The 15,047-nt window shown below is 43.8% G+C and overlaps 1 protein-coding gene across 1 annotated transcript in view; it reads right to left on the bottom strand.

The window, feature by feature from the left end:
- Nucleotides 1-10,518, bottom strand: part of HADH (hydroxyacyl-CoA dehydrogenase) — a 48,405-nt gene extending 37,887 nt beyond the window's left edge. The window contains exon 1 of the mRNA XM_061191179.1: nt 10,260-10,518. Within this exon, the coding sequence (XP_061047162.1) occupies nt 10,260-10,391 (132 nt within the window). The 5' untranslated portion in view covers nt 10,392-10,518. The remainder of the gene's footprint in view (nt 1-10,259) is intronic.
- Nucleotides 10,519-15,047: the final 4,529 nt, after the last annotated feature.

Genomic DNA, 15,047 nt, shown 5'->3' on the forward strand with positions numbered 1-15,047 from the left:
CTGGAAGGAAGGCCAGAGGTCCGCTCCTGGCATTTGTCCTGTTGATGAAGCAGAAGTCGGGCCCCTGTGTGGAGCCCCTCGATGGGCCAAATGTAACCCTATAAAATGATCATCCAAACCAGGGGCGTCCTGGTCTCCTTGCAGGTGGAGAGTGCATTTTGCTATTTCCCGAAATGTTTAAGTTGGAGGGCTGAACAAAAGCTGTAGGTCACTGGCTCTTGACTAGGGGCAGTTTGTCCCCCTCCCAGGGCACGTGGCAACGCGCAGGGCAGGAAAGGGGTAGCGGTGCTGCTGGCATCTAGTTGGTGGGGGCCAGGGCTGTGGCTACACGTCCTGTGGTGCCCAGGACGGCTCCACAGTAAAGCTACAGGGTCCCAAATGCTGATAGGGCCAAGGCTGACAAACGCTGCTACAGAAAATATAGTTTGGGAGGGATTCATGGATTGGATTCCATTTCTCAGGTCCGTGGGCCCAGCTCGGTCCTGTGCGGCTGGTCAGTGGAACAGACCTGCAGGTGTGGCTCTTGTCACTCTAGGACTGGCTTCAGGACAGATCCTGCTGATGAGCCCAGGGCACTGCCCTCAGTTCTGCAGGAGAGTGCGCCGGAGTGGAGCCGGGGGGGTGTGCCCGACTCACAGCATGGCGGCCACGCACATCCAGTCTGCCGGCAAGGGCAGTGGGGAGCCGGGGAAGTCATGGTCTTGGGAATGTCCTCTGATGAAAAAGAACCTGCAGGCTTATCAAATAACTTTTGTGTGGAACGCTGGTGTGTTGAAAAGCAGTTCTGTGTGCTGTTCCCCCCTAGTGTGAATCAGCAGTTCTGAGGCAGCAGGCGTGATACAGAAGTGTGAGCAGAGACCGTCTGGAATCCCCAGACTCCAGGGAAACTAAAGGTGACAGCAAGCCAGTGAAGAGGACAGGAGTTAGGGGGCCGGTGGCAGTGGCAGCAGCCCAGCAGGTGCCCCTCGTCTCAGTGTCCTAATCCTGGCTCCAGCCGGGTGGTCAGGGGAGCTGCAAAGTCTTCTGGGCGAGCAGAGCCCACAGTCCTGAGCTGTTCTTCGCTGTGTTTGGGTCATCTCCCCCCAACCAAGGGGAGAAATCTAGATGAGGTTTAAGAATTAATGCTTTAAGAATGTGGCTCTCATAGTTGAAACCTTGGAACACGTGTTTTCAGCACAAGGTGCTAAAGTGAACGAAGGATTTAACACCTTTTCAAGGAGGGTGTCTCCATGCGGGCAGAACTAGAGAATAAATAGGTGTTGAATAAAAAAAAAAAAAAAAAAAAAAAAAAGGCAAGGAGAAAATATTAAAAGCATCAAGAGAAAAACAACTTGCTACACCCAAGGGAACCCCCAGTAAGACCAACAGTAGAAACTCTGTAGGTCAGAAGGGAGTGGCACAATACATTCAGAGTGCTGAAAGAAAAAAACTTCCAACCAAGAATACTCTACCTGGCAAAGTTATTGCTCAGAGTGAAAGAGCCTTACAAGAAATGTTAAAGGGACTTTAAGCTGAAAAGAAAGGGCGCTAATTAGTAACAAAAACACATATGAAAGAATAAATCTCACTGGAAAGGTAAATATATAGTAAAGGTAGATTAATCATTTATAAAGCTAGCATGAATGTTAAAAGACAAAAGTCGTAAAAATAACTGATTATAATAATTAGTCAAGGGATATACAAGATAAAAAGGTGTAAAATGAGACATCAAAAACATTAAATGGCGGGGAGGGTATTAATGTTGAGCTTTAGAATGGGATCAAACTTAAGTCGTTATTAAATTAAAATAGACTGTACAAGTTGCTGTATGTAAGCCTCATGGTAACCACAAAGAAAATTAAAAATCAATGCAGGGAACTGAAGATATTTGAAATATGAATATAAGAATTCATAATCAGAATCTATAAACATTTCCTACAAATCAATTAGGGAAAAAAAGGACAACATGAGAGCTAAACAGGAATGAAATTTAACAGCATATTACACAAGAATATATCTATATGGCCAATAAACACGTAAAAAGGGGTTTACCTCACTAGTATTGTAAGCGGGGAAATTCTAATAAAAATACAATGAAATGTCACTACACCCACCAGAATGACTAAACTTTAAAGGAACAACAATATAATCCTATAGAGCAAAGAGAATCTTCATACCCTGAAGGCAGAACTGTAAACTGGTATAACCACTTTAGAAAAACGTTTGGCATTATCTACTGAAGTCGAATATATTCATATCTCGTAATCTAGCAAGACTGTAATTGAAATTGAAATTGTAATTTCACCCAAGAGATATGTGCACACATGTATGTCAAAAGACAGGACCACGACTGTTAACAGCAACAGTGCTGTGAGGGTTAATTCCAGCAGGTCTAGAATTAGCCTGAGTTGTTTTGCTAAAGTTCCTGCATCACAATGACCCCTGGTCAAGGCATGAAACCTACTGATTTATAGTGTTGCTTTGTAACCTTAAGTCTAAAGTTTTGGGGTGGTTTGTACCAGCTTATCAGCATTGTTTGTTGATAAGAGTGATATTGATGATTCACACCTGATTTGATTTTTTAAATTACATTATTGAATTTTCTCTTAGAAAAAAACTTCATGTGTCTTGGATGCAAGGAAATCAATCACACTCATTCTTCTCAAATTATTCAGTGATAAATTATCCCCAGCTTTCTGAGGAGATGGTAGTGGAAGAGTGGATCACAAAAATAAAGAGGTCTTTTTCCCTCCTCCCATAGACAGAAAAAAATGTTATTTTTTCAATAACTAAGGAGGACTCTCCCTGGCACTTTAATCTGAGTGCCAATAATCTGAATGAACCCACTGAGAACTCCTGTTTTATGTGATAGTGACCTACACCGTAAGACCTTGAGGACAAGCAGTCTGCAATGGAAAAAAATTTATTTGAAGGCTATGTCCTCAGCTCTATGACTTCTCCAGCCTTGGTGGAGAGTAGGCTTAGCCAGAGAGAAATATTTTTGGACAAGAGTGCTCAGAGCTGTAAAAATAGGTCCAGTGAACAGCACACTTGTCAAAGCCCCTGAGTACTCCAGCCACAGGGCCAAGGAAACGTGCCAAGCAGAAGCTTGCTGGATTTCTCTATTTTTGCAAACATACCACCAGATTTGAAGCCCCTTCTCTGAAGTATAATTTGAGTGGAGAATTTGTGAGAATTACATCAACTGGTCCAGTGAGATGTTCCATGTGCCCCTATACTACAGGAGGGCTGCATTTCATCAACATTACATTCTCTCTGAGAAACGGCAAAGTTGTATGTACCATCTGCCAAACGCAAATTCTGACTTCTCGATCCCCAGAGTAAGTGTTTGGCCCAGAATAAGTACACGGAGTCACTGCTCCCCATGAGGCTGCTGCGCCCCGGAGGCTGCTGTGCCTTTGCATCTAGGCCTGCCCTTGGGTTCTCATGATTTGATCCAGAGAGGAAAAAAGTCATAAATCAGTTGCATCTCTCACAGCTGGCAAGTCTGGGTTTATGATTGTCTCTGATTGTGCAATGCTGTGAACTCTGCCATCAACACAAGCTGTCTTCACAAACTTCAACAATCAGAAAAAGGCATTCCGTTGAGGCTTTCGACCACCACCACAGATAGCTGGTTTGTACTTAAAACAGTTAAGTTCATTGGCTGGCCTCTTTTTTTAACTTAGATTTTTATATTTTAAATAGCATTTCTAAAAACCCAAGGAAATGTGCCTCCATTTTTAAGTGAGCCTGTTAAATACACAATTTTTTTTTAAATTCAGTAAGCATCTGGGTTTGGTAATGTAGAGAAAATAAATTCTCTCCCTGGACCCTCCACTCCCATCTCCCACAAATTCTGGAAAGGAGATGGGATAACTGGACATGTCAGTGGCATCAACCAACTCTTAGTTATATTTAAGAATCTCTGAAAGATGTTGCCAGGATGCACACTTTCTGAGTAGAGGAGAGAGCTGCAATTCCAAACTGCTCTCTCGGAAGATTAATATGGCAATGGTTATTAGGATGAGTGTTTCTTTCCTATTAGATTCTGCTGAAATGAACCAATTAAGATGTTTCCTCAACAATTCAGGTATCAATGCCTGGTCTAGGAATTACAAAGGAAAGAACAGGGGAAACAGCTCTCCTCGGAGGAAAGCCTCAGAGCCTTCTGCAGTATGGTGGACACTCTGACAGCAACCCTGTCTTTGGAGTGCATGAAGTGGCTAGAAGATCAACAATGGCAATCACAGAGGGAGGAAACTCTTTGGGAAAGCTGGAGAGAACAAAGAAGTCTTGCCACGTGAATTTGAGTCTATTATGGGCAGAAAGATAGTAGCAGAGGATGGAGGTGACCAGCAGGTGACTCTAACTTTGAATCTAGAGCTGAAGAGAGGTCAAGCTGATAACTGTTGATTCCAGATACCCACAAAAAATCCCCCTGCCCATGGAAGCCATACTTCTCCCCACAAGACAGCAGAGGCCAAAGGTGCAGGTAGAACTGTGGTCATTGCAGCCACAGGGATATCCAGCAAGCAGAGCAGTAGTTGAGAGACCCGAGTTCCAGCCCCTGCTCTGCCTCTGACCCTTAACCCCAAGTGCCATCTCTGCAGGGATGAATATCATAATGGTCACATGAAATGACAGAGACATTAAAGTACTTGGAACAGAAAAAAATGTCACATCTGTAGAGTGTTTTTTAAGTGCCAGGCTCTGTTGCAAATGCTTTATGACTATGAACTTACTGTAATACCCAAATACAAGTGAACAAAGCACTAAGATTATCTCTCTCAACAGCCCACACAATTAGTCTTAAAATCTTTAGAATTGTTTGAACTCTCCAGAGCTCCCTATCATATCTTCAAAGACAGTTAAGAGAATCTAAAATAAGAGAAGTCATCACCAGATTAGACCTGATGGATCTACATAAAAGCAGCTAACATTTACTGAACAGTTACCATTGAAAACACTAGTACAGTCTAAGCACTTAGCTCATAGAACTCTCTGAACACTGAGACAAGTATCATTATTCGTAGATAAGGGAAGAAGCAGAGAGGGGTTAAGAGACTCGCCCAAGATTCCCACAGCCAGGAGAGGAAGGGCTGGGATCCAAACTCCAGCAGGCACCTTACAGCCTGCTCACTTCCAAGCATTAGACCACCACTGAGCGGAAACTATCACACAGTCAGCATAACCTAAAGGGAGATATAGAACAGAAAGCAGCAGCATTATCTTCCTGTGGTCCCAGGAGAGCTAGGCAGTGAGGTATGTGCCTAAGGCAGATATGGGGAGAAGCGAGAAGGAGGAGGAAAGGAAATGAGAAACTCAAGAAAGGGGCAGATAACAGTGAGGTGGATCTAGGACACGGCAGAGAAAACCCAAAACCTGACTGAGGTACCATTTCTGCTCTACAATATCCAAACATATTCTACAGCATTCATTTTTCTGCCTGTCAGCCCTACGTCTTCTACAGTATCTCCAGCCACACCCCAAGTCCAAAGACTAACATGCTGACAGAAGCTGATTTTACTGTCCCAGTACATCATGGATATCAGTGAACAGCCCAATAAAGAAATGAGCAACAACACAGTAAATGAGGGAAGAACTTCATGACAAACACACACCCCATACCCTTGAGGACAAAGTTAACACCTGGGAATACAACTATTCCCTCAGGCCTCCCTGGTGGCGCAGTGGTTGAGAGTCTGCCTGCCAATGCAGGGGACACGGGTTCGAGCCCTGGTCTGGGAAGATCCCACATGCCGCGGAGCAACTAGGCCCATGAGCCACAACTACTGAGCCTGCGCGTCTGGAGCCTGTGCTCCGCAACGAGAGAGGCCGCGATAGTGAGAGGCCCGCGCACTGCAATGAAGAGTGGTTCCCGCTTGCCGCAACTAGAGAAAGCCCTCGCACAGAAACGAAGATCCAACACGGCCAAAAATAAATAAATAAGTAAATAAATTTTAAAAACAAAAACAAAAAAACCCTATTCCCTCCATGGGACTTTCCTTGTGGCGCAGTGGTTAAGAATCCACCTGCCAATGCAGGGGACACGGGTTCGAGCCCTGGTCCGTGAAGATCCCACATGCTGTGGAGCAGCTAAGCCCGCACACCATAACTACTGAGCCTGAGCTCTAGAGTCCTAGAGCCACAACTACTGAAGCCCACACGCCTAGAGCCTGTGCTCGTCAACAAGAGAAGCCCCTGCTCGCCGCAACTAGAGAAAGCCTGCGCGCCGCAACTAGAGAAAGCCTGCGCGCAGCAATGAAGACCCAATGCAGCCAAAAATAAAAGAAACAAAACAAAACAAAACAAAAAACAACTATTCCCTCCATAAAGAACTTTGAGTCAAAATGAGAGCTTACAGCCAGGTGACTGTGCCAGCCTCCTGTGCTCCTAAAACTTCTCCTAGGCCACTGCACTGTTTTCAAACAAAATTCAACAGAGGCATACTCACTGTAGCGACAGAAAAGAATAAAGCTAAACAACACAAAGCAACTCTGATCATTCTTCTACTCAGCATCAGAAAGTTCAGAGTTGGGGGCAGGAAAAAGGAGATGGGCAAACAAATGCAGAGGCTGGGGAGACGACTTACAATCCACTTGAGTCCTCATCAAGCATCGCAGAGTACTACAAATGTCAGGGAAACGTGTACTTGTAGTTTAGAATACCCCTCCCCTTGTTTTAATAGCCTAAGGAGCTCTCCCCAGAAAAAAAGTGCACTTTTTGCTCTTTAAGAGGAACAAATAAAAAAGCTTTGGGTGTGAACTCAGCTCCAACCTCCTTCAAGATGCAAACTCTCACTTCCTCAAAGAAGTGTAGTGCGCTAAAAGGAAGGTTGTACCAGAGAGCCAAGAAATCCAGCCCCTAAAATGCCATTCCCAGAAAGGCCACTGGCTTCTCACTAGTAAATTAACAAAAGCTATAAGCTCTCTGGGCTCCTCATATGAAAAAAAGGCAATGCAAGAAGCAAAGCTTTGACTCATTCTATAAATTGAAGAGATGCACAGCTAATAACTTTCTTCCTTTTTTCCCTTTACAAAGCAAAAAGCAACCTGTCCCCCACTCAAGGGTCAATTACTGCTGGAAGCTTCTTTGCTAGCCTAAGTATTCAGCTGAAGATAAACTGGCAACCAGACCCAAGTCAGAATAATGGGCAAACACACAAAACAAGTTAACCTTACTTAAATATTAACCCACAGTTTTTGTTTTTTTGTTTTTAATTTAAAACAAGCAAAAGTAATGACAGGCGAAGTAGATACTCTTAGAGAATACAAATATACAAATGGCCTGTGCTCTGATCAACTATGTACAATTAAACACAGACCTCACTCGTCTTAAATTGCTTAATTGCTTGAGAAATGTGTCAGGCTCCCACAAAATCTACTCAGTTGTTTTTTTTTTTATCCTACTCAGCATGAACTGGAACATATGGCAAAAATGATAAATTTTTTTAAAAAATTAAAAATGTAAACAGAATTACACCTTGATTAAAATTAAAACTACTTCATGGGACTTCCCTGGTGGTGCAGTGGTTAAGAATCCGCCTTCCAATGCAGGGGACGCGGGTCTGATCCCTGGTCAGGAACTAGATCCCACATGCATGCCACAACTAAGGAGCCCGCGAGCCACAACTAAGGAGCCCGCCTGCCACAACTAAGACCTGGTGCCACCAAAAATTATTTTTTTTAAATTAAAAAAAAAACTACCTCAGAAAGAGTTCTGGAGAGTGAAGCTAAATGTGAATTAGTAGCATAAACTCAGATGTTAGTTTGTGCTTGTGTTTTTAAGGCTTTACTGAGGAGGATAAAAAGTGCCTTTCCTCTTTTCAGAGGTCCCTGAACAAACTGCAGTCAACAACTGGCATTTGCCTTCAAGATTAAGCAAGATGGAAAAGAATCACAACCAGTGCTCTCCATCTTAACATTACAGGCCTACCATAGCAGCAAGGATCAGAGATGGGCGTGGCATGAGGGGACAATGACAAAAGGACAAGGGTAACACCATGATGGTAATAACCCTGAAGGCAGCTAACATTCTGTGAGCTCTTACTAGATGCCACTGTGCTAAGTGCCTGACGTGTGCTACTTCATTCAATCCTCTCCATACTCCTAGGAGGCCAGTCCTACCTCAGAGATTAGTAAAGCAAGGCACAGAAGTAACTTTTCCATGTTAGCACAGAGCCAGCATAGACCATCCCAATTCCCCACAGTGAACTGGATCCAATCTACAGTCAAACCACACCAACTAATAGCTGTGGCACTAAATAAGCAAAACAGATTTACCCTGTGACAAAAGCTGTAGGTCAAGGAGCATGAAGAATGAGGCAATATTGCCTCGAACAGCATGCTGCAGGATAGAGTGCAAAAATGGATCAGCTAAACGGCCGAAACCAACCAACTGGCTGAAAGTGGCACACAGAGATATAATGCAGGAAAGTGCAGTTCCCCTCCACAGGATTAAAGCTGTCACCTACAGTGGCTGAGGCTCTTTTAAACTTTGTTATGTAAGGACAGAACTACTGTTCCCTAGGATTGTCCACTATTTAAATCTTTGGTCCTTATCAAATTGTCATTCTTGAATGACAATTCCATTATATTTCCAATGTGTGGGATAAATAGCTTTCTTTTTTACCCCTTAGGTTTCAAAAGGCACGCCACCCTGGTCCAACTACTCAAGGATTTGATCCACAAGTCTGAATTCCCATCATTGCCGATCTCCTCCCTCCTTTCTCAGATGAAAGCTCCAACACCATACCCATAATTTTAGGTGTTACGTATGTGACTTTTTGTGCAACATAACACTTTTTTGGCCAGTAGTGGATACAGTACTCCAAGAACTGAGCAACCTGAATTTGTACAAAAGCTGAAGTGATGCTTTCTACTTAGTTTCTAATCCTCTTCCACTGATGTCTTCAAGGGACCATCAACAATAGTTTCTGGACCCATTTCCTATATTGTTATTGGGGGCTTAAGGCCCTAATATCTTGTCGCTAAGATGTTGTTTAGATGTTTTTAAACAAATACATTATTTTATACCCTGCCCACAACAAATCTCATTCTCACAGCATAGGGAGATTTGGGTGGAGCAGGGAGATACAAATGCACTCAACCTAAACTTTAAGTATCACGTAGTAGCATAAACTTTCATGTTAAAGGGACTTACTCCTCCCATCTCACGCATAATAAAGATTATGGGGACACCATAACCCAGCAGCCAGGGCACGTACACAATAAAAAGGGCAATATATGTCCAAAAACATGATCTGAGAAGAAATGGGAGTCAGAAGGATAAAACATCAATGAAATACAGATTTTAGAAGAAAATGCAATCAAATTAATATGTTGCAAAAAAAAACTTGCAGTCTGGGAAGTTTTAAGATATATAACAAAGAAAAGATTTTTCTACAAAGCAAGCATAGAAGCATGGACTTGGCTGGAAACAGACACCACAAAAATTAAATTCCTTCATGATCATAGCCACTGAACTTGAGTTCTCCCCTAAGAAAACTTAGATGCCTCCCCCGTCCAACAGTACAAGTAACAAAGGGCCGACATGCTAAGAATATAATCAGCTAGGCTATGAAAATCACGGTTCCCCAATACGAGCTGGAATATAACCGCTAAAACTCAATCAGTAAAAACACACGGATCACAGTACCTAGGTAATAGCTGCACAACTGACCCTGAATCACAGCTTAGTTGCAACCGGGCAGAGCCCTGAAGATGCACACTGAGATTAGCGACTCCTTCAGAGCCCTCAACCGCTCTGCCTCCCCCTCCTACTCTACCCAGCGCCAGAGGGCACTAGGTCAAAGACTTCTGGCGCAGCACTAGCGTGGAGTCCCAGGGCCTCACAAGCGCCGATTAGGTAACGTTACCAAATGCTACAAAAGTGCTGACTACTATTATTCTTTGTAACTCCGCAAGCAAACACTGGGAGAGGAGAGAAGACCATTTAGAGAGCAGAAAACTGCTCTGACAACGACTGCAGAATTATAAAAAACTAATACAATTAAAACTGATCGCAGTGCGGGTCTCTGGAAGCCAACCCCCGGAAACTGAGGCTCGGCCCAAGAACACTAGATCTTCGAGGGACTGCAGACTAACAGGCCCAGACATTTCAACTACACGGGGGAGGGTCGGGGTGGAAACTCCCCGGGGCTCGCGTGAACGCTGGCCTCCGGGCCGGACAACCCCCGCCGGGTCGCGGCCCGCCAGCGCTTTCCTGTCAGGGCGGGCAGCAAAGCGAGCGGGGAGCGCTGCCCGAGGACTGCCCACCTGGGCGATGCCGGCGCCCATCAGCCCGCCGCCGATGACCGTCACGTGCTTGACGAGGATTTTCTTCGCTGAGGCCGCGGCGGTGGACGAGGAGGACATGGAGCGCACGAACTGCCTGGTTACGAAAGCCATGGTGCAGACGGCGAAGGCGGCGACAGCGACAAGACCTGGCAGAGAAGACACCCGCACGCGACACAGACAGAGCAGCGAGCAGACGTCTGGGGGCGGAAACACAGGAGCCCCGCCGCCCGCGCGCCCTGGGCGACGCCGTGACGTCTTCGACGGCGGGGCGGAGCCTCGAGGCCCGCTTTCCCCATTGGCGGAGGCCGCAGGGGCGGCGTTCGAACGTCCGAGCGCGGCGTCCAAGCCCACGTGGACTGGGGCGGGCCGCAGCCCTCTGTAGAGCCGGTAGATCCAGGCCGTCGCCGCAGCCGGTCGTGTGCGGATGAGCGGTTAGCGCTCCGGTACCGGACCCAGTGCAAGCCTTTCCTCGCAAAAGCCACGGGCCCCTTGTAAAGGGAAGTCCGTGGTGTTGCCTTGTTAACTCCTCGCTTTTGATCCTTGTGCATAACTCGGCGCCGAATAAATACGTGTTATTTGGCTGTGGCGATGAGGGAGCCCGAAATGAGCACCTTCCGTTCGTGTCACCAAAAACCAAGTCTAGGGATTATTTTAACCCGGTGCATAGTGTTCCTGCTAAAAACGGAAGGAAACAAACTGCTCACACCCAAAGCAAATGTCTATAGTGACCCGTGGGTTCGAATGCAAAAATCAGGCCCACTAAGGGAAAGAGAGTTTTAACCTTTAATTGCCCATTTCGACTTTACATGTTTATTAATGCAGGGAACGTGTGGACAGTTTATAAAGTCAAAGAGGAACCTTTGTGGAGTAACCGGTAATAATAGAAAGGCCAATCTTCTCCCTCGTGTAAATAATTTCTAGTTACTTACTTAGTACCTTGGTAATATAGAATTTTTATTAATTTATTTATTTTAAAATATGTAATAAGGACCCACAGACTCACCATCCAAAGTCCACCTCCTATTGCAAGTAACTTACATAGTGAATCCCGTGTTCACCGTTACTTTGCTTAGATCTCATTTTTGTTTCTAATTCTGTAAAAGTGTGGGAGAAGTGCTGGTGTTGAGCACTCTTTAAGGCTTGGGACGTTTCTAAGGAGATCGTTACTGGCTGAAGACACTGTCACATCCAAATAATTAAAGTCCATTAAGTGCTAGAATGTAGCAAATGCAAAAACCAATAGGACTAGAATTGGAATAGGAAGATTACACGGAGAACCTAGTAACTTGAAGAGATGAGTCAATTTATGAAGAAAAGCGGCTTCTAGGCACAGGAAGCAGCACATGCAAGGTAGAAACGTAAAAAAAATATTGCCACATGAAAAGGGTGAGGAATTAGGTATTGTCAGAGGTGAAGCTAGGATAGTAGATTAGGAAGATGCACAGATGATTCTTTCCGTGGATTTTAACTTTTCATTCTCATTTAAAAGTTGTGTTTAATGCAAGGCCAAACGTATTCTGATTATAGTGTCATCACAATATGTATTTTTTTAATGTGTGTAATGTAAAACATAATGCCTGAGTATTTGGTATGTTTGCAGATCTCTGATTTGTTTTCCTCAGAAAAGAAAGAATAACCACTGCAGTATTTTTTAGCAGTTCTCAGATCTGAGGCCATCTGTATTATGTAAAGGTGTGATGTGAAGAAAGGAGCACTGGAGTGAGAGTCAGGAGTCCTGTCTCAGTCACTGGTGTGCAGTATGATGGTCTGCAGACAACCTCCCTGGGCTCCAGGGTCCTTGTCTTTCAAAAGAAAGGGCTGGGAAGGGTAAGCTGGGACGAAGTGAGAGAGCGGCATGGATATATACACTACCAAATGTAAAACAGATAGCTAGTGGGAAGCAGCCGCATAACACAGGGAGATCAGCTCTGTGCTTTGTGTCCACCTAGAGGGGTGGGATAGGGAGGGTGGGAGGGAGACGCAAGAGGGAGGAGATATGGGGATGTATGTATACATATAGCTGATTCACTTTGTTATACAGCAGAAACTAACACACCATTGTAAAGCAATTATACTCCAATAAAGATGTTTAAAAAAAAAAAAAAAAGAAAGGGCTGGACAGGTACCTTTCCAGCTGTTTCATACTGAGAGTCTAACCCTCATTTACACTCTTCTGAACCAGGAAGGCCACCCTGGCCTCTATTCCTGCCCAGTCCTGATCAGATGACAGTTACAATAGAATCATTCTTCTTTTGCCAGAACTGTAAGTCTTTTCCCAAGTATGGCCTTGAACTTTCAGGCACCCAGTAACAATTTCTGTGGTCCCCGACTTGCACCTTCACCCTGTTCTTGGGAAGGTGCTTTGTTTCTTTCTGCAGAAGGAGTGGTGCACTGGGAAGCATGACACTGGTCACTGACCAACTCAAAAACAGCAAAGGAAACCCTTTTTTACAGGTAAGGAAACAGACCCAGAGAAGTTCAGAAACTTAGCCAAGGTCACACAGCTAATGAATAGCATAGGCAGAATTCAAACTCAGGACAGTCTGTTTTCAGGGCTCATGTTCTTGGCCACTATGCTGTTTTGCTTCTCTTCATAGCAACCCTAAGGTTACCACTGCTATCCTACTCTAAAGGTGAAGAAACTGAGGCTCTGAGCGATTAAGTCATTTATTAAATGTAACTCACCCAATAACTGACCAAGCTCAGATTTGAATCCATTCTGACCTCAAGGCTCCCATTCCTTTCAAATTTCATACTCTTTAGAAAGTGCTGCTGTTGCTAGAGGGAAAAAAAAAATTGGGGAGTGGTCTCCAGTAAACATACATGTCTAGATTTGGAGCTTTAACTGTCCTACTAAGGTTATCATTAAGGTTAAGTAGATAAATGTATTTAGACATTCCTACCAATAAGCCCCAGAACTGTAAGTTTCACACAGTGAGTCCCAATATTTACACCTGAAGACTTTATAGAACCATGTGTTTTATTCCTTCCTGATTTCTAGCAGGTGGACTCATGCTTCTCAAACACAAACATCCATTTATAATTGTCTACTGATCACCTCTATTTGGAAATCCCTCAGCTACTTCAAATGTAACTTATCAAAATCTGAACCTATTATTTCTCACTTCCCACAATACCTTTCACCTCCTCTCGCATTCATTGTCAGTTCACGATGACACACAACCAAGGGCGTTTTCCTTCCCCCTCACCACCATATCCCCATTCAGTTGGTCAGATGTCATTGATTCCACCTTAGGAGCATACAGGCTTCCTCCCTCATTTCCCCCTCTTATCTCTATCCCTATTTATCGGCATTTTATCCAAGCCCTTGTCTCCTGTGTAGAGACTGGGCCCATTCCTGAAGTGCCTTACTGTAACTAATGTCTCTTTGACCCAGTTCATACTTCACATTCTTCTCAGACTGATTTCTCAAGTTATAAACTGGGTCACTGCACTCTCCTTTTAAAAATTTTATTCACAGGATAAAGACCAAACTTCTAAGTCCTGGTGCCAACTTTAAACTCACCTATTTCCTTCTACTCCTTCTCAAGTACCTTAAATCCTAGCCACAAAGAACCAAGTTGATTTCCTAACTTATAAATTAGAAATTATCTTTTATAAAGATCCTAGTATTTATAAATTAGTTGAAGGCTAAAATATATTTTGACTAACTGTAATTCTCAGACATTTTCAGAGCCAGGTATTTATCTATTTATTATTTTTTTATTGAAGTATAGTTGATTTACAGTGTTGTGTTAATTACTGCTATACAGCGAAGTGATTCAGTTATACATATATATATATACACATTTTTTTAAAAATATTCTTTTCCATGATGGTTTATCATAGGATACTGAATATAGCTCCTGTGCTACACAGTAGGACCTTGTTGTTTATGCATTCCATATATAATAGCTCACATCTGCTCACCCCAACCTCCCACTCCATCCCTCCCCCAACCCCCTTCCCCTTGGCAACCACCAGTCTGTTCTCTATGTCCGTGAATCTGTTTGTTTTGTAGATAGGTTCATTTGTGCCATATTTTAGATTCCACATATAAGTGATATCATATGGTATTTGTCTTTCTCTTTTCTGACTTACTTCACTTAGTATGATCATCTCTAGTAGCATCCATGTTGCTGCATGACATTATTTCGTTCTTTTTACGGCTGAGTAGTATTCCACTGTATATATGTACCACATCTTCTTTATCCATTCATCTGTCGATGGACATTTAGGTTGTCTCCATGTCTTACAGAGCCAGGTATTTAAAGAAAGCTGATAGTGACTCCTTGTGTTAGTTTTCTAAGTAAAAGCATTGATTTTGGAAATAGCAAGTTCTTCATTGCTCTATGTGAGCAAGAAACATCACTCTAGATGCTGGAAAAATCAGGGGTGACTAGAATGTAGTCTTTGCCCTTCAAGGGCTCATAATGTAGTAGGAGAAATAAATATGGAACAAAATGTTGTGCTTTCTAGAAGGGAATGCAAGGGGCTGTGGGAGGTGGTTAGTGAGGGGGGCAGGGGGAAGCAAGGGTAAGACTAGCATTTAATGAATGCTTAATTTGCCAGGCTCTGTGCTAAGCATGTAATATGTAACTTCTCATCCACTCCCGTCAGTCTGATGTCACTATTTTTATTCTTTTTGCATATGGGAAAACTGGAAGCTTAGAGAGGAAAATAACTTGCCTGAGGTGTGATAGGCGGGAAGAACAGAGGTAGGTCTTGAGCCCCAGTTTACCTGAGTGCAAAGTTGTTGCTCATAAC

Source organism: Eubalaena glacialis, chromosome 5, assembly GCF_028564815.1.
Source record: "Eubalaena glacialis isolate mEubGla1 chromosome 5, mEubGla1.1.hap2.+ XY, whole genome shotgun sequence".
Lineage (NCBI taxonomy): Eukaryota > Metazoa > Chordata > Mammalia > Artiodactyla > Balaenidae > Eubalaena > Eubalaena glacialis.